This window comes from Pogona vitticeps, chromosome 5 (genome assembly GCF_051106095.1).
Source record: "Pogona vitticeps strain Pit_001003342236 chromosome 5, PviZW2.1, whole genome shotgun sequence".
In the NCBI taxonomy this organism is placed as follows: domain Eukaryota; kingdom Metazoa; phylum Chordata; class Lepidosauria; order Squamata; family Agamidae; genus Pogona; species Pogona vitticeps.
The window spans coordinates 162,472,523-162,490,271 of NC_135787.1; the positions used below are offsets into that span (position 1 = coordinate 162,472,523).

At 39.8% G+C, this 17,749-nt stretch overlaps 2 protein-coding genes across 3 annotated transcripts in view; one reads left to right on the plus strand and one right to left on the minus strand.

The window, feature by feature from the left end:
- ACO2 (aconitase 2) overlaps positions 1 to 413 on the minus strand; it is a 30,371-nt gene extending 29,958 nt beyond the window's left edge. Inside the window, exon 1 of one of the 2 annotated variants that reach the window (XM_020787848.3) lies at positions 31 to 413. In XM_020787848.3, the coding sequence (XP_020643507.2) occupies positions 31 to 66 (36 nt within the window). In that variant the 5' untranslated portion in view covers positions 67 to 413. The remainder of the gene's footprint in view (positions 1 to 30) is intronic. The other variant, XM_073000154.2, reaches the window with a different exon arrangement.
- A 1,223-nt stretch (positions 414 to 1,636) lies between these two features.
- Positions 1,637 to 16,741, plus strand: PHF5A (PHD finger protein 5A). Its single transcript, XM_020787922.3, has 4 exons — positions 1,637 to 1,924; positions 8,864 to 8,887; positions 13,260 to 13,426; positions 16,225 to 16,741. The coding sequence occupies exons 1-4, from the start codon at positions 1,873 to 1,875 to the stop codon at positions 16,312 to 16,314; spliced, it is 333 nt and encodes a 110-aa protein (XP_020643581.1). The 5' UTR covers positions 1,637 to 1,872; the 3' UTR covers positions 16,315 to 16,741.
- The last annotated feature ends 1,008 nt before the right edge of the window (positions 16,742 to 17,749 follow it).

Consider the following 17,749-nt stretch of genomic DNA (forward strand, 5'->3'; position numbering starts at 1 on the left):
AACAAAGAAATCTCCAGCCACTGCACCCACCTGTAACCGACCGACTAGGACATAGTACGGCGCCATTTCGTTCACTGACAAAGATGGAGTCGCCTAGCGATAACGTCACGCACTGCTTTTAAGAGGACGTCCATTATAGGCGGAGCCTACGGGCTGCCCATCAATTTTCCTTTTTAAGAAGCAAGAAACAGCGTCCCCTTGACGTGTTCTGAAGAGGTAGCTGAATTCCGGAAGCTTGGCTTCTGGACAGGAAATAAGTATTTTTTTTCTGCGTCGATTGCGTGTCAACTATAGAGCATACAAACACGCATCGATAGAGTAATCCATTGCTTAGTCTGAATAGAAAACTTCTGGACTTAAACGTTTCTTTTCCTCTCATGGCCTCTCTCACGAAACGGGAAGTGGTTGCCCTCAATAATCAAAGAAAAAAATCTGAGATATTGGCATAGCTATGATTTAGCAGCAACAATACAACGACTCATGAAGCACTAACAAGGACAGCAGCTTGCCTGCTTTCTGATTGCTTATGAAAGATCAACCCAGAGGAGTGTTTAAAATTTTCCATATTATTGTGAATGTCATTGCAAATATTTCCAATTAGGTAGCCATATGAGTTTGCCTTGGCATTTGGACAAAATTAAAGTTTTCCTTCTTTTCTCTCCTTTTAATTTTACCAGCATTGCTAATTTTAGATAAGAAACAAACAAAAAGAAAAAACAGAAAAAAACTTAAAGACTAACTGCTGTATTTTAATGTGTGCTTTCTCAAACATAAGAGTGAGACTATACAACTGTCATATTCATCTCTGACCACATAACCAGGTGAGGATGCAATGGTTTGTTAGTAAAGGAATGTAGCATTTCACACTTAATAATGACTGTTATTCAAACCTTTTAAGTGAATCTCCAGCATCCCTACATAGCTTATCTCAGCTGTTTCTATTTGAAGCCTTGTTTTGTAATTGTTTTGAGTTTTGTTTCAGAACAGTGACTTCTAAGTTTGGAAAAAATCAGAACAAAGCCGTATGGTCCTCAAAACAATACAAATGTAGAAACAGGTGATACATTTATTGGGACCATTAAGAAAATAAAACAAAACATAAAGCAAGCTTGCAGTGATAATTCATCTTCCTCAGGCTGTATACCAGGTTCTTGTTGGTAGCTCCAAAATTATATGTTTATATTAAAGTCCCAAAGGTTTCATGGCTGCTGTTGGGGGCTAGGTGGAGCTTCTTAGCTGGAGATTTCTGTGGGCTTTCAAGTCCAGGTAGTCTGAAATATTTGAAACGGGCTTTTATGGATTTATGTCCATTAATTCTTTTACATGGAGATTGTCCTGTTTGTCCCATACAGAGTGCAGAAAGGCATTACAGTATTTGCAAAGAATGACAAAGAACACATTAGCAGAACAAGTAAATGTGCACTTAATGTGTATTATATTTCTGGTCAATCACAACTACACAAACAATCGGTTTTCAAATTCCTCATTGATTTCTAGGGACACCTCTCACTAGACGACCAACACTAGTTCAACTCTATATGAATCTACAAGTTTAAGTCTATGATACATTTTTTAAGGTCTAGGCCTGCCAATAACAACAGTTGCAGAAAGGCAGAACCGTTTTGGGTCCTGGAAGATATATATATCTATTGCAGACACCTCTCAGAGACGTCCTTTCCGCCTTAGTCCTACACTTTCTAATGACAGTTAAAAGATTTGCCTCAGAAATTGTTTTTTCTTCGTCTTACTTAAAATTTAATAGCGAGTGAAAAAAGATCTGCTTGGGGTGGCGCTTTACTCTGTCCAGGATCTAGGGGGAGGGGTCAAAGGGAAAAGGTCAAGCGTAACGGCGCGTGGTGGGGATTCTGAGGGATGGCGAAGCATCATCCGGATTTGATCTTTTGTCGCAAGCAGGCCGGCGTAGGTGAGGAGGACGGCTTCTTTTCTCTCTTTGCCTCCCTGTGCTGGGGAACAGTGGTCGGGGTGGTGCTGGGAACGGGAGGGAGAAGCCAAATATTTTTGGGGTGAAAGTCGAACGGTGGGGAATCAAAAGGTACATCCTTAACTCCGTTGGACAGCTAAGTAGCATGAACGCTTGGGAATTGGAAAAACAACCTCCTCACACTTACCATAATTGTGGAGAAAGTGGGTAGAAATAACTTCGTTCTTCTTTGGTACCGACACGTGAACTGGGAGTTAACTATTAAATTGACTGAGCCTTGATTCAGAAGTGACGCGCAGTGATGGGGTTGTCGTTGTAGAAGGGGTAGCTGTATTAGTCTGTGCAAGGATTGTAGATTTTAAAAATAAGAGTAAGAAGTTAAAAAAAGAAAAACGTGGTGGCACCTTAAAAACTAATTTTTATATTTCTTTAATGTGAGTTTTTATGAACAAGTCACTTCATCAGACGTAAGAGAAAGATTCAGCGTGACAAATATTTATATGTGGCATCAAAATATAGATATTAAAATACAGAGATCGTGGTTGACGGGTAAGAAAGTCAGTAGGCGTTTAACATTGTAGTGATAGCATCTTTGATGTGCAATTATTTCATTGAAGCTTGTGCTGTAAAGAATGTCAGAACGCCTGTCATAAAATAACAATGGTAAAGTAATATAAATGTTAATTAGATTGGCTTTTTACAATATTTAAGGTGCCACCATTTTTATTTTTATTTTTGGTTTTTAAAATTTTTTTACCTGATGTTGTGTAGTCCTAGACGTATTAATACATAGAGTTTCTAATGGGGGCGACGCGCAGTTTCTTTTTGTCAGCACAGTAGGTGGCAGTGGTAAACCCCTGCTCAACCTTATGATGAGACTGTCCAAAATGGAACAAGAGATAGAACTGGAAGATGAGACTCTCAGGTTAGAAAGCAGTCAATTAGCTAGTGGAGCAAAGGCAAAAAAAAAAAAGCACTGTTGCTAATAACACATCTAGATTATAGCTGATCAGCCATGTCATGGCTGATGTGCCTAGAAGTGAAAGGAGAGTCCAGTGCTGCACAACACATACAGTTGGAACATGAGAAGTACAAATCCAGCTATGCATGAAACTGTAAAGTAAGAAATTGAATGTATAGACATTGCAGTGCTTGATGTCTGTGTACTAAAGTGGACTGGAATGGGGTATTTTCAGTCAAGACAACTACAAAGTGTTCTACTCTGGTAATGACAAATCCAGAAGAAATGGAGTGGCTCTAATACGGAGGCAAGATGTAGCACAGGCAGTTATGGGCTATAATGCAAGGTCTGACCAAACAATGTCCATCAGACTCTGTGGAAAACCTATCAACACAACCAGTATTCAAGCCTATGCTCCAAATACCAATGGTGAAGATGAAATTGAAAGCTTTAATGCACACATCCAAGAGAAAATGGATCACACACAGAACAAGATATGCTTATAATCATAGGTGACTGGAATGCAAAAGTAAAGGGGGAAAGGGAAAAACAAATGTTGTTGGAAATTTTGACCTGGGGGACAGGAATGAAAGCAGGAGAAGGACTTACTATACAGTATATAGTTCTGTGAAGCCAACTATCTATTCATTGAAAATCTCTGCTTCAAACAACCAGATAGACAGCTGTACAGATGGGCAATATAGAAACCAAATAAATGGTGAAATTGGAAACAGGAGATGGAGAAGCTACATTCTCTTCCAAAACAAGACCATGGGTGAATTGTGGTACCGATTATGAACTTTTAATATCCAAAAGTGGAGTAAAACTGAAAAAGAACATTAAAGGAATTGTAGTGCCAAAATACAATTAAACCACATTCCTGATTATTTTAAAGTCCACACAAGGAACAGATTTTCATTGTCAAACTCAATAGGCCATGAACTAAAAAATATGGAATAAAACCAGATATTATAAAATGTTATCAGGGAAGAATGCAAAAAGACAATTCCTGAAGTAAAAAAGAAAAGAAAAACCTAGATGAATAATGGAAGAAGTACTTAACATTGAAAGATGGGTGAGAGTTAAAAGAAAAACCTGGCAGAAATAGGGTCAGAACTCCGAATGCAGTTTTTCAGCAACTGTCACATAGGGACAAAGAGAACTATTACAATAAACACTGCAAAGAAATGGAAGGGAACAACAAAAGGGGAAGAACGAAAGATCTCCGCCAGAAGATCCAAGGAAAAGTTAAGCCTAGATTAGGAATGTTAATTACCAACAGGGAAGCGCATATATATAATTAGGAGAAATTAAAGAAAGGTGGAAACAGTATACTGAAGACCTATACAAAAGAGATAAAAGAATAGCAGACTCCTTTGAAAATTGATTCTCTGACAAAGAACCTGAAAAAGTTTAAAAATGAAGTGAAAGCTGCTCTGAAAGAAATAAATCACCAGGGCTAGATGGAATACCAATAGACTTATTTCAAGCTAGACTGAATAATAATATAATTTATTGTCATTGTAAGTATATACACAGTATACCCATACAATGAAATTCACATTCAAATTCTGCTAACAAAAATATACCGTATATGCTGCCGTACTAGGCGACCGGCCGTATTAGACGACCCCCAAAATGCGGCACCGGGACGAGGCGGGGGCGGCAGGAGGAGGAGGAGGAAGAGGGGAATCGGGGTGGCGGGCGAGCGAGCGCGTGCTGCTCCCCTCCCTCCATCTGCTTGCCTGCCCGCCTGCGTTCCTCCCCGGCGGCAGGAGGAAGAGGAGAAGGAGGAAGAGGGGAAACACGGGTGGCGGGCAAGCGTGCGAGCGCGCCGCTGGCTGACCAGCGAGAGGGCGAGGAAGGGGGGAAGAGGAAGTGGGCAGGTGGCGGGCATGGCAGGCTCTGCTTCCCTCCCTCCGGACCAACTGCCTGCCTGCCTGCCCGCCTGCCTTCCTCCCCGGCCAGCGCGGCCCCGCGTCACTCACTCGGCGGCAGCAGTGGCGGCGGCTCCTTCCTGGCACCTGGCGTACAAGACGACCCCCCACTTGGAGGCATGTTTTTTGGGCCCCAAAAATCATCTTGTATGCCGGCATATACGGTAACAGTAAATATGGGAAATGAAGCAATGACCCACAGACTGCCAATGTTCAATATACATTCTAACCCCCTAGCAACTTTAATGTTAACAATGAAGTAATTGAGATAGTGATTTTTTATACCTTCCTCAGTCACAAATCCAAATGGAGACTGCAGCCAAGAAATCAGAAGACTGAGACTCAGAAAGGCAGCAGTGAAGTTACAGTGGGGTCTTGACTTAAGAACGGCTCGAGTTAAGAACATTTTGACTTAAGAACCACTCTCATAGGAAAATATTGACTTGACTTACATACTTAGATTTGAGTTAAGAACTGAAAAAACCCACGTGGGAGGCAGGGAAAGTGCAAAATGTGAACTTTCAGTTAACTGTTGGCCAGTGAAAAGGGTGCCTGTCTGCTTCCTCACTCCTCCCAGCGTTTAGAGAGTGGATTGGGAGACAGTCTTCAGACTGCCTGGTACTGTACTGCCTGGACTGTATTTTCCCTGCCTTCCCTGAACCTTTCTTGACCTAAGAAAAAAAGAAACAAAATATCCCCCTCTAGTGGTCGAAGGCGGAATAGCAGCTTCCCATTAGTTTCTATGGACGGAAAAGAGCAGATACGGATCAAATGGTTTTCAATGCGTTCCTATGGGAAATGCAGATTTGACCTGAGAACTTTTTGACTTGAGAACCACCTTCCAATACGGATTAAGTTCTCAAGTCAAGACCCCACTGTATTAGAAAAGATCATCAAGTGTAAGGATGAGTCACTGGAGTCCAAGATCATCCACTCTTTTGTATTCCTGATTACCACGTATGAATGTCAAAGCTGGACAGTCAAGACCCTAACAGGAAAAAAATGATTCATTTGAAATATGGTGCTGGAGGAGAGTTTTGCAGCTACCTGGGACTGCCAGAAAGACAAACAAATGGGACCTAGATGATATCAAGCTTGAACTATCAGTGGATTCTCTGGAAAAGGCAGTAATGCTAGGAAAGATTGGATGCAGCAGAAAAAGAGAAACATCAAATGTGAGATGGATTGACACCCTAAAGAAACCACAGGTTTGAGTTTGCAGGAGTTGACAGGACATTTTAGAGATTTCTCATTCATAGAGTCTCCATAAGTTGATGGCACACAACAACAACAGCAACAGAGATCCCTTCTGTTCAAAATGGCTGGTTCCATGCTGCATTTGGGAGTTCTCTGTACTTTGCTGAGAAGGGTCCTGCATTTTATTCAAGGCCTACTCAGATCACAGTCTTGTTCAGAAATCAATACTGTATACCACTGGTTCTTAACCTTGGGTTACTCAGGAGTTTTGGACTGCAACTCCCAGAAGCCTTCACCACCAGCTGTCCTGACTGGGGTTTCTGGGAGTTGCAGTTCAAAAGCATCTGAGTAACAAAGGTTAAGAACCACTGTTGTATACGACATACAGTATAAAACCTACATCTTTGCACCCTTCTCCTGCAGCTGGTTTTAATTAAATTTTATATGTTGTAATGCTCTATTTTGTGGTATTGGTTTAATTTTAAAAATTCTGCTGTCCTTTATCACAGATTTATTGTATGTTGGCAAAGAGGGAAAAACACCCCCAGAAAGTTAAAATATTGAAGCATTTTAAAGATTAGCATAGCTGCTTCTTTAGAAATTGCTACAAAGGAAGGAACTGCTTTATTATCTTGTTTTATTCCATAATTTTAACAGATTTTGTAGGCCTCAGACAACATTGATTCACGGGCAGTTTAAATTGCAATAAACAGATAATTAACTATGGGAAATTACTGTACTATCATGGAATGCAGTGATGACATTTGTCTTTCCAAATACATGGATGAATTCTGAATACATGGGTGAATGGTCTTATCAATCCTTATTAGTCATTATTACTAACTAAAAGGAACTAATGTACTCAGAAGCTATAGAAGCGCAAAGCATTGCTATGTTCATGTCCTGCTTGCTTATAAGCATCTTGGGGGCATCTGGCTGGCTGCAGTAGGAGATGGGGTGTTGAAACAGATTGGCTTCTGTTCAGATACAGCACGAGTCTTTTTATAAGGATTACAGTGGTCCCCCGTATAGCGACGATAATCTGTGCAGCAAAAATAGCTGCAAAGCGATTTCGTCACTATGCGAAAATAAAAAGCCCATAGGAATGCATTAAAACCCGTTTAATGCATTCCTATGGGCTTAAAATTCACCTTTAAGCAAAAATCCTCCATATGGCGGCGATTTTCGCTGCCTGATAAGTGAGGAATCCGGGCGAAAACACAGTGGACGGCCATTTTTTCCCCTGGCGGCCATTTTGGAACCGCCAATCAGCTGTTGGGAAAAAATTGCTATGCGATAATCGGTAAGCGAAACAGCGAACTGATCATCGCAAAGCGATATTTTCCCATTAAAAACATCGCTATGCGATCGCAAAATCTTCATCGCTATGCGGATTCGTCGTTAAACGGGGCACCCATTAAGCGAGGCACCACTGTATAGTTAGACATATGTTCTGTATAATTCAGCTGACCCTTACGGTCCTGCCTCTCTGAAGATGCCAACAGGACTTTAAAATAGAGTGATTATTTGACCCACACAAGTCCTCTCTGAAGAGTATAAAATATTCTCCTCATAAAATACCAGTATACACAGCATAGGGTTTGTGTCCCAATATTATAGCTGTCATAACCAACGCAAGGTGGAAAAACAGAATATTAGTAGTACATCATTGTATAGCTTAAAAGTGCAGTGCATTGTTTCGGGTTAGCACTAGATCTGAGATAGGAGAGGAAAATAGTCATCTGAAATCTTGAATATCTTCTTGCACTCAAATACATAGTGCTTGTATAAAATAGATTCAATGTCAACCTAACAATAAGGCAGCAATTTTTTTCACATACAAGGAAATTATTGTACAGGTATAAGTTTTGTCCATACTAGGTGCTTAATTATTTTAGATGATCTTGTGTTTCACTGCTAGTTGTTCACCTTCAGAAACATACTGAAGGGAATGAACCTTCTTGTGTATAAGATTTACTGTTATATTAGGATTTGAGTAATTGTTGCAGTAGCACTAATTTTTAAAAAATAATTGGACACAGCTACTAACTTATGGCTTCCTGCCCTCTCTTTTATGTTCAGTAGTTGTAAATTTACGACTTGCGTCACTGCCAGTCTCTGACGTACTTTGGGACATCAGGCTTTGGTATTGTTTTTTCCATCATAATAGTGGTTTCTCTGTCTTGGCTTCCAAATAAGTATTAAGTTCTTAGTGTATGTTTTTTTGAAAATGACAGTCTCTAATCTGAGCAAATACACATTTGGCTGGAAGAAGAAAGATAATTTTATTTCCAACTGTTTGCTTTGGATTTAGTCCTGCTGACATTTACAACGTATAGCGAAGGGTCACAGTCATAGGCATATGTGCTTGGAAACAAGTCCTCTTGTTTGAAGCATGGAAATGGAAAACTACTAATGGATTCATAAAACTTCTTTAAGTATTTGGTGCCGTATGGCCTCGCTGCCACTACACCATGAACCACGAAATCAGTGTGCCCACTTCCTAGTTACTGAAGGAAATCAACTTGAATTAACTTCTGGTCAAACACAATTTGGAGTTAGGAGTGAAGCCATTCTGTTCCTGGAATATCCAAAGTTAAAACTTAAAACTTTCTCAAATATTTTGCAATACAGTATTTTGTCTTTTAAAGTTCTCTTGTTCCTTTAAAAGCTGTTATTTGATTTTCAATGTGCACCCATACATAAATATGGGAATAATACTGAAACGATATAAGGACAGTTGAAAGCATGTATCTAGTGCTTTGAATGTTTAGTTTTCTATATGAATGCTAAATATTGTTACTTTCTCTCCTTTCCCTATGGCAGCTATTGGACGACTATGTGAAAAATGTGAGTATACTTTTTACATAAAGCATATATTCCATGAGGCTACATTTTTCTGCTGATCTCATAAAATGCAAGCTGAGTGAAGTGCATTTCAAAATGTATTAAATAAGTAATTCACTTGTTGTTATTTAGTCGTTTAGTTGTGTCCGATTCTTTATGACCCCATAGACCAGAGCACGCCAGGCCCTCCTATCTTCTACTGCCTCCCGGAGTTGGGTCAAATTCATGTTGGTCGCTTCGGTGACACTGTCCAACCATCTCATCCTCTGTCGTCCCCCTCTCCTCTTTCCTTCACACTTTCCTAACATCAGGGTCTTTTCCAGGGAGTCTTCTATTCTCATGAGATGGCCAGAGTATTGGAGGCTCAGTTTCAGGATCTGTCCTTCCAGTGAGCACTCAGGGTTGATTTCCTTTAGAATTGATAGGTTTGTTCTCCTTGCAGTCCAGGGGACTCTCAAGAGCCTCCTCCAGCACCACAATTCAAAAGAATCAATTCTTCGGCAGTCAGCTTTCTTAATGGTCCAGCTCTCACTTCCATACATCACTACAAGAAAAACCATAGCTTTGACTACGTGGACCTTTGTTGGAAAGCTGATGTATCTGCTTTTTAAGATGCTGTCTAGGTTTGTCATCACTTCCCTCCCAAGAAGCAGGTGTCTTTAATTTCGTGGCAGCTGTCACCATCTGCTGTGATCCTGGAGCCCAAGAAAGTAAAATCTGTCATCTTCCCCTTCTATTTGCCAGGAGGTGATGGCCAGTGGCCATGATCTTAGTTTTTTTGATGTTGAGCTTCAAACCATTTTTGCGCTCTTCTCTTTCACCCTCATTTTGAGGTTCTTTAAGTCCTCCTCACTTGCTGCCATCAGAGTGGAATCATCTGCATATCTGAGGTTGTTGATATTTCTTCCAGCAATCTTAATTCTGGTTTGGGATTCATCCAATCCAGCCTTCCGCATGATGTATTCTGCATATAAGTTAAATAAGCAGGGAGACAATATACAGCCTTGTTGTACTCTTTTCCCAATTTTGAGCCAATCAGTTGTTCCATATCCAGTTCTAACTATTGCTTCCTGTCCCATGTATACGTTTCTCAGGAGATAGATAAGGTGGTCAGGCACTCCCATGTCTTTAAGAACTTGCCATAGTTTGTTGTGGTCCACACAGTCAAAGGCTTTTGCATAGTCAATGAAGCAGAAGTAGATGTTTTTCTGGAACTCTCTGGCTTTCTCCATAATCCAGCACATGTTAGCAATTTGGTCTCTTGTTCCTCTGCCCCTTCGAAATCCAGCTTGTATTTCTGGTAGTTTTGGTCCACATATTGCTGAAGTCTACCTGAAGAATTTTGAGCATAACCTTGCTAGCGTGTGAAATGAGTGCATTCATGAGAATAATGCAGTTCTTAAGCTATATAAAATAATATAAATGTTAAAGGCTTATATCACATTCATGTAACTGTTTTGAAAAGAGGTAGGACTAGTTCCCATATCTGGTGCAGCTAATTAGGCATCCTAAGATTAAGGTTAAAATTCATTGTACATGTGCAATGCAATCCTCTACATTTTCTAAGTTAATAAATGTGTTGCCAGCTTTAAAAAGTGTATGTTTTCTAGGCTGATAAAGGTGCTACCAGTAGAAGTTCTGCATCTGTCTTTCCCCATGAGAAGGAACATTTTAGAGAGCTGAAGAAACTGTGGACTATGTATAAAGTGGTTTATCAGTTCATTCTTGGGATGGAAGTCTGGGACAGTGTAGCTTATCCAAGTCCACACAGGTGGCAGGGCACTTAACCCCATCATCTGTACATACTCTGGCTGATCTTCTTTGGTCTCTCTCTTGGGAGGCACAGTGGGAATTAAAATTTCCAACTCTTGGCTCTGCAGCCAGGTGCGCCAATCTACCAAGCTATACAGGCATTTAGTTTGAACCAGCCCATAGACACTGCTCCTGATACACTATAGCTGTTTTGACTGGCCGTTTATCAGTAGTAGAACTGCATGCATTTGCAACACAGTGCACAGTTATCTAGTCATGAGGAGCATCAAGACATTATTAGACTTACGCATCACACCCTTAGAAGACCAAAAGCAATGACTGTAGTCCTATCATAGTTCTCCTCCAATGTAAGAATGTTATCCTCTACAAAAACACAGGTGCCTGTTCTAGTTGCTGTATAACAAGGCTGGGGAGGGAGCCTGTAGCTCTCTAGATAATGTCAAACTTTGGTTCTCATCAGCCCCAACCAATGTTGTAAGTTGTGAGAAATGATCCAAATAGGAGCATCTTGGCATCCAGAGAAGTGCTAGTTTTACACTCCTGCTATACAGTGACTCCGAAATGATTGATTCCTGCCCACGTGTCATACATTTTGAGATGAAAAAGGCAGGAAGACAATACAGATGCTTGACAATGGCATAGTAGACCGTTCAGTTAGTATCAAAAAATGCAGAAATTATGATGTTCTGTGTATAGAGAAGGGTCTTGAAAATAATTTTGTCCTCTAAGAATGCTACTACTGAAGTAATATATTCTGTTTAAAGATTTAGTACAAAGTGATGCTTTTTCTGTCCAAGAAAAGATAGTTGCAGGGAAACATATGTTACTGCATCATTCACAATCACTGCCAGTGCCAACTCTTTTCCCACAAATGAGAGAAAGACTATATTTTTTTCCTCCTGAACCTAAAAATCAAGTAGACTGGTAAGAATTGTGAAAAGGGTAATTGTAGCTTTTGCCTGGAAGATATATTGAAGGATACCAGGAACTTTTTCAACTACCATAAGAAAAACTTTTAAGCCCTTTAACTATATAGAGAGCACGTTAAACACATCCTTAGGAGAAATAAAGATTAAACTGATCAGATAAGTAGCAATCTGATATAAAACTTCATCTCTTGATCTCTAGCATGGATATATCTCACCCTGGCAAGTGTTTTGTGTTGTAATCTGCTGGCTGTTTTCTTTCACTTGAAAGTTGTCTACACTCACTGTTATAGTGAATATAATGCATTTGCCATTTTCTAAAACTACAGTATACTTAAACAGCTGAAAACTTCATATTCCTTTTAAGAAAAATAGTGAAGCTTGGAGAAGGAATGTGAAGGTTCGTTTTCTGGGGCTGTGTGTACCTCCAATAAAGGATGAGACGGGGGTAACAAGTCAAATGGTTCGGTATTTATTGCTACATCAACATTAACGGGGTTAGGATTCAAAAACGGGTTCAAAGTCTCTTGCAATTCCAAACTTGGTTTCAAAGGTGTCCACAAACTGTTAATGAACGGGTTAGTGTTCTCCAGGTTCCAAGGTCCTGTTAAGGGCTTCACAGAACTTGGAACTGGGTTCAGTTCTTCTTCTAAAACAATCAAGGGAACGGTTTCTTCATCCCCACTCCAGTCCCCCCAGGACGACCCCTCTCCATCATCGGCCATCCATGGCCCGGGAAACCCCCCAACTTCTGTAACTTGGCTATATGCCATGCCTTTTTCCGTTCCAACTCACGGGCCACCACTTCTCTCTCTTCTCTCAGTTTCCGTCTCCACTCTTTGGCTTCTGTCTCTCCCCAATACGAGGGACAAGGCTTGAGACCTAGCTGTCGTCTTTTTTCAGCTTCCTCGCGCGGCACCCGTACCTGCTCCCACTTGTGTGTCCATGGATCTTCCATCCAGATCCATTCCCCACCGCCCGGGATCTCTTCCCACTTCCCCCTTATATCACCTACCGCCGCTTTGATCTCCTCCCCCTTTCTTCCCACCAAAGTTCCCCCAGACCTAGGGGTAATATTTAACTCTTTCAAGGTTGATTCCAGGTCGCTAGTATCTACCCCTTTGTTCTTCTTAGGGGATTCTGAGGTTTCCTTCCCCCAATCAAGAGTCTCCACTCCTCTCTCTTCCCGACGCAGTGGTGTAGGAGGTGGAGATGTTTGAGTGTGTTGGGCCCTCTATGGGAGTGACGGCACTCCTACCGGGGCCTCCATCTTGGGGGTCTCACAAGGAATAATACAGTATTTTATGGACTTGTGCTATTGCATTCTGGGTTGTTTATCTGAACACAGAGATAGTATCTTCCCAAGAACTGTAAAAAGATTAAAATCTCCCTGTGGTAGACTTGACTCATGGAGAAATTGAGTGAAACACCCATTGCCTTGAACTTCAATCTGCACATAACATAGGCCAGTATAGAGTATATGTTTAAGGTAAGTGGAAATTCCATCCTAAATCCACTGCTTTTAAATAAATCCCTGATTCTCCTATATCTGATTCTCTTTTTAAAGGCTGTTCTGTGAGTAACCTGGTAGACTGAATCTTCTGTCTCTTTAGTTATGGGATCATGACTACAGTATACATTTTCTCTCAGCTGAAGCTTTTGGATTTAATTTGCAGGTGATGGCAAGTGTGTCATCTGTGACTCTTACGTGCGGCCCTGCACATTGGTACGCATATGTGATGAGTGCAACTATGGATCATATCAAGGGCGCTGTGTGATCTGTGGAGGTCCTGGAGTCTCTGATGCTTATTACTGTAAAGAATGTACTATCCAGGAGAAAGATGTAAGGCAGTTTTCTTCTTTTTGCTAATAATCATTCTTAAAGATTGCTACTACATAGCGTGCTCAGTAAATATATGAACATTCAGATCTTTCAATCCTGACATCTGGTATAACAGTACTTTCAAAAATGTGTACAGGTCTCTTTCCACAGTAATTTGAAATGAGCTTTCTCATTTCACTTGCTTCCAAAATAATGTATATCTGCAATCCTATACATAGGATTTATTTATGCATTTGTTCACAGTAGTGGAATAATTAAAAAAAATACAGCTGCTATGAACCACTGGTATGGGTATGTAGCATTAGCTAGTAGGTCTTTTAATACAATTATGCTCTTAACAATTGTGTGTTATATGTCTAACATTGGTATCAGATATTCTTTAGATTTTGTAGTTATAGTTGCCTTTCTGATGTATTAAACTGGCAGCAGTTAACGTTACTGTCCTAGAAATTATGTTTATCTGTTTCAGGAGTACCTCATAGCCTGGTGAGGTTCAAACAGCTCAACACTGAATGATTCCGTAAAATGTCTTGCATCACAAGGGAATAACTATCTGGTTTAGATAATATCTGGCTTTTTTTTTTGAAATGAATACAAAAGTTCAAAAGAGAGCATGAAGCGTGACAGTACAATAACGAACAATAGGAATCAGCAATAATTAGTACGTAGGCAGGGTTTGGGGGAAAGCATTTTTTTAAAAAAAGAAAGGGCTTTTCTCAGGGCTGATTCACCATTTATATTTTTCATGATTTGCAGTTAAATGTATAATGAATATCTCCATTTAAAAGTACTATGCTTGAGATTGCATAATAAGACTTGTACTCTACGATTTTGGGGTTTGGGGGAGGTCTTGTAATCAAAAGAGTTACTTTTCAAAACTGATTATGTGAGGCAAGCAACTTGGTTGCTGCAGGTCTTTTAGACTGCAACTCAAACCCAAGGCCAAAGATCATGGGGAAACCCCATAACTAGAGTTCATAGCAACTTCAGCTCTGATAGTAGAGTAGATATATTGCATCTACTGAGAAGGCAGAATTGTTAATGGAATCTAGTGCCAGAAAAAATCCCTGAATATTATCTGCAAATGGATTCCTCTAATTGTCTCCCTACCATGATTCCCCTCCTTCTGTTCTTTCTGCCCTGCCTCATCACACCTATTATTTGGCACTGTGTTTCCCCGAAAATAAGACAGAGTCTTATATTATTTTTTGCTCCAAAAACACATTAGGGTTTATTTTCAGGACATGTTTTATTTATTTATTTTATGTACAACAATTTACATTTATTCAAATACAGTCATGTCATTTTCTGGTTGATGCACAATGATGGAGGGCGGGGTTTCACTTAACTGGGGCTTATTTTGGGGGTAGGGCTTATATTACTAGCATCCTGAAAAATCATACTAGGGTATATTTTCAGGTTAGGTCTTATTTTCGGGGAAACAAGGTACTTGTGATGGGCCTCTTCCACCTATGTTACATATTCCAAAGTAAATTATCTTCTGTTTGTTCAGCCTTGTATAACCCTGCAGCTGCTATTCTAAAAGTTAGATTCGTAACTTCAGTAATCGTTGTAGATAATATTGTCTTTTTACATTACAGTACGTCCATCCATCCATACCACTATCAAATCCTCTGTGATAAGAAATTTACCTGTGTAGTAAAGTGTTTATCTATCTGCCTTACCAAAAGCTTGCAGTTAACATGGAGGACTTCTTCTCTACTTAGTCATATCTTGATTTGCCTCCAACTAGTAGCAAAAGTAATAGATATCCAAGTATACTTTCTGGAAGTTGTTACTTTTCTACCTCAGCTTATGGAGAATAGCCTTGCATTTTTTGCAATTCTTTAAAAAATATAGCTCATTTTTGCAGCTGAATAGATTAGCAAACAATACACAGGGTCTGATGGTGGAACTGAGAAGTTTGTAGGAAAATTGTTTCTGGCAATATTGTATGTTTTAGTCCAACTGGTGTCCAAATGCTTTTATTTTAAGGGTTTAATATTTTATGCGAACTTTTCCACCAAGCCAAAAAAAAAGAGATGTAGTTCATGCCTGCATGGTGCTATTCATGTAGCACTTCTGCAGGCATGTTGCACAGTGGGTCAAAACAGGAACTGTGCAACCAAATGTGCAGTCAAATTGTGCCATCCCCATTGCCTGGGCAGAATGCCCAGCACATTTACACAAGTGTAAAGTTATGCTTTTTGTAGACAAACAGGATTCTGACTACTGGGTAAGTAGGGTTAACCTCTAAGAAAGTGTATGTAAAAGTTCAGTTCAGATGTAGAATATTACCTTTTCTTTTATTAGGTGTCAGATGGAAGGAAAGCATAGCTGTCTATATGGGGGGAAAGGTGGGTGTAAAATCTGGTGGTGAACATGGTAAATGTAATAATTGTTTGTACACCACTGACATGTATTGAATTTGTGGTGGAAAACTGCACCACTAAACAGGCTTTTTCATGAGAAAAATGTGAGAGATTTTTACCATGAGATAGCAGGGAAATTCTACATGTTTGGTGTTGCTTGTGAAGAAGTGTTCTATGCTGACACATTTCAGCTGTTTACGAATGAATAATACATTTCTTTCATTTAGCACTAGTCCTTTTGTCTCCTTGCAGACATGGTGCTTGTCCTTCTACTGTATCACCTGTTGTTAAATAAATTTCAGCATTTGTATTCCACTTGGGTACAGATTAATATGTCTTCATCTCTTGTCACAAATTTGGTGCAGCCTCCATGAAGTAGCCTGGTTACCCTTATTATAATTATCTGTCTCTCCTGTTCCTTTTCAGCGAGATGGCTGCCCCAAAATTGTCAATTTGGGCAGCTCAAAAACAGATCTGTTCTACGAGCGAAAAAAATATGGCTTCAAGAAAAGGTGATCCCTTCGCCACCATGGTATACCTGCCAGAGAAAGGAAGACTCCCTACTACATCTTTGGAGTAGAGCTCTACTGGAAAGAAGTCAACTTTTGTTTTGTTTTCCATTCTTACAATATGTTGGAAAAATTAGAATCTGCCAATGAACTTGGAGGCTCTCTGGCTTCTGTGCCCTTCCTCAGCAGCAGTTGTTACTGAGGGATGTACTACTACTCCATCTGTATCTCAGATGCAAGTAGTTGCAAATTCAGCCCTACTTAACCTCAATTCTACACATTTATAGGAAAATGTGCTTGCTTCTTTTTTGACAAATAACTTTTGCTGTGAGTTCTGACCATCCCTGCGTTTTCCCTAAAATAACAATGAGTTAAAATTCTATGTTCCTGTAGATTGTACATCAATAAAATTTTATAGCAGTCTTATACTGGAACTTGTTCCCTTTGCTTCTCTCTATACAATTAGTCTATCCTTTTGGTTGTTAGAATCATAATTGTAGAGCTTGAAAAAGACCCCAAGAGTCATCAAGTCCAATCCTCTACAAAAACCGTGGATTAAAAATTATCAGGAAAACACATAGAATGTAGTTGCAGGATTGAAGTCCATGATATAGAAAAGGATTTAAAAATAATTGTTGGCGTTGCCCTAATTTGCATTTCCTGTGTCAGCATTATATGGTTATACTACAAAACTACAATTCATGTCTACAGCTGAAAAAGTCTGTTTTCAACTTGAAACTTACCCGGTTTTGTTCCAACGTAGTTATCCACCTGGAACTAACTCAACAGGAGGAAGACAAAACCTTAATGCTAGTACGGACAAAGTCTTATTAAGAAGTGGATTATAAAGAGATGAATATTGCTCTGCCTAGATTTAATCTTTCTATTCCATAAATGGCAGCACTGACCACTGGGTTCTAAATCATAGTGAGATGTTGTACTCCCCATAGGGCTGTAAGTGGGGTGGAAACATGCGTTAATAGCATGGCCTTTTTACCATGGTGGGCTCTACCTATTAGAAATCACCTCCACAAAACAGGCTCAGCAGGAGTAGCAACAAGCTGTTTTAACCTACTCCTAACCCTCAGCATCCCTTTGGTCTAGGATTTCTGAAATTGACTACATTCATTTCAAAAGTGCAGTGCTTGTTTGGCAAAACATTCAGTGAGTATTGCTTCTGTAGGAACAAATAGCATGTTTCTCAAACATTGTTTCAGAATATTCTATTGTTTTAAAAAACACTATGAAATGTGAATATTAATCTGCAGTATTAATTGCTCAATACTCCTGGCTTTTCCCACATTAAAATAAGTAATTTTTTTAAACTGCTAACATCATTAGGAGACTGCTATTGAGCTCCTGCTGGAAAACAATAAGGTCTATAACATTTAGTTTTGGGATTGGAATGCAAATTCTCAGACCCAGATAATGCAAATGATGGC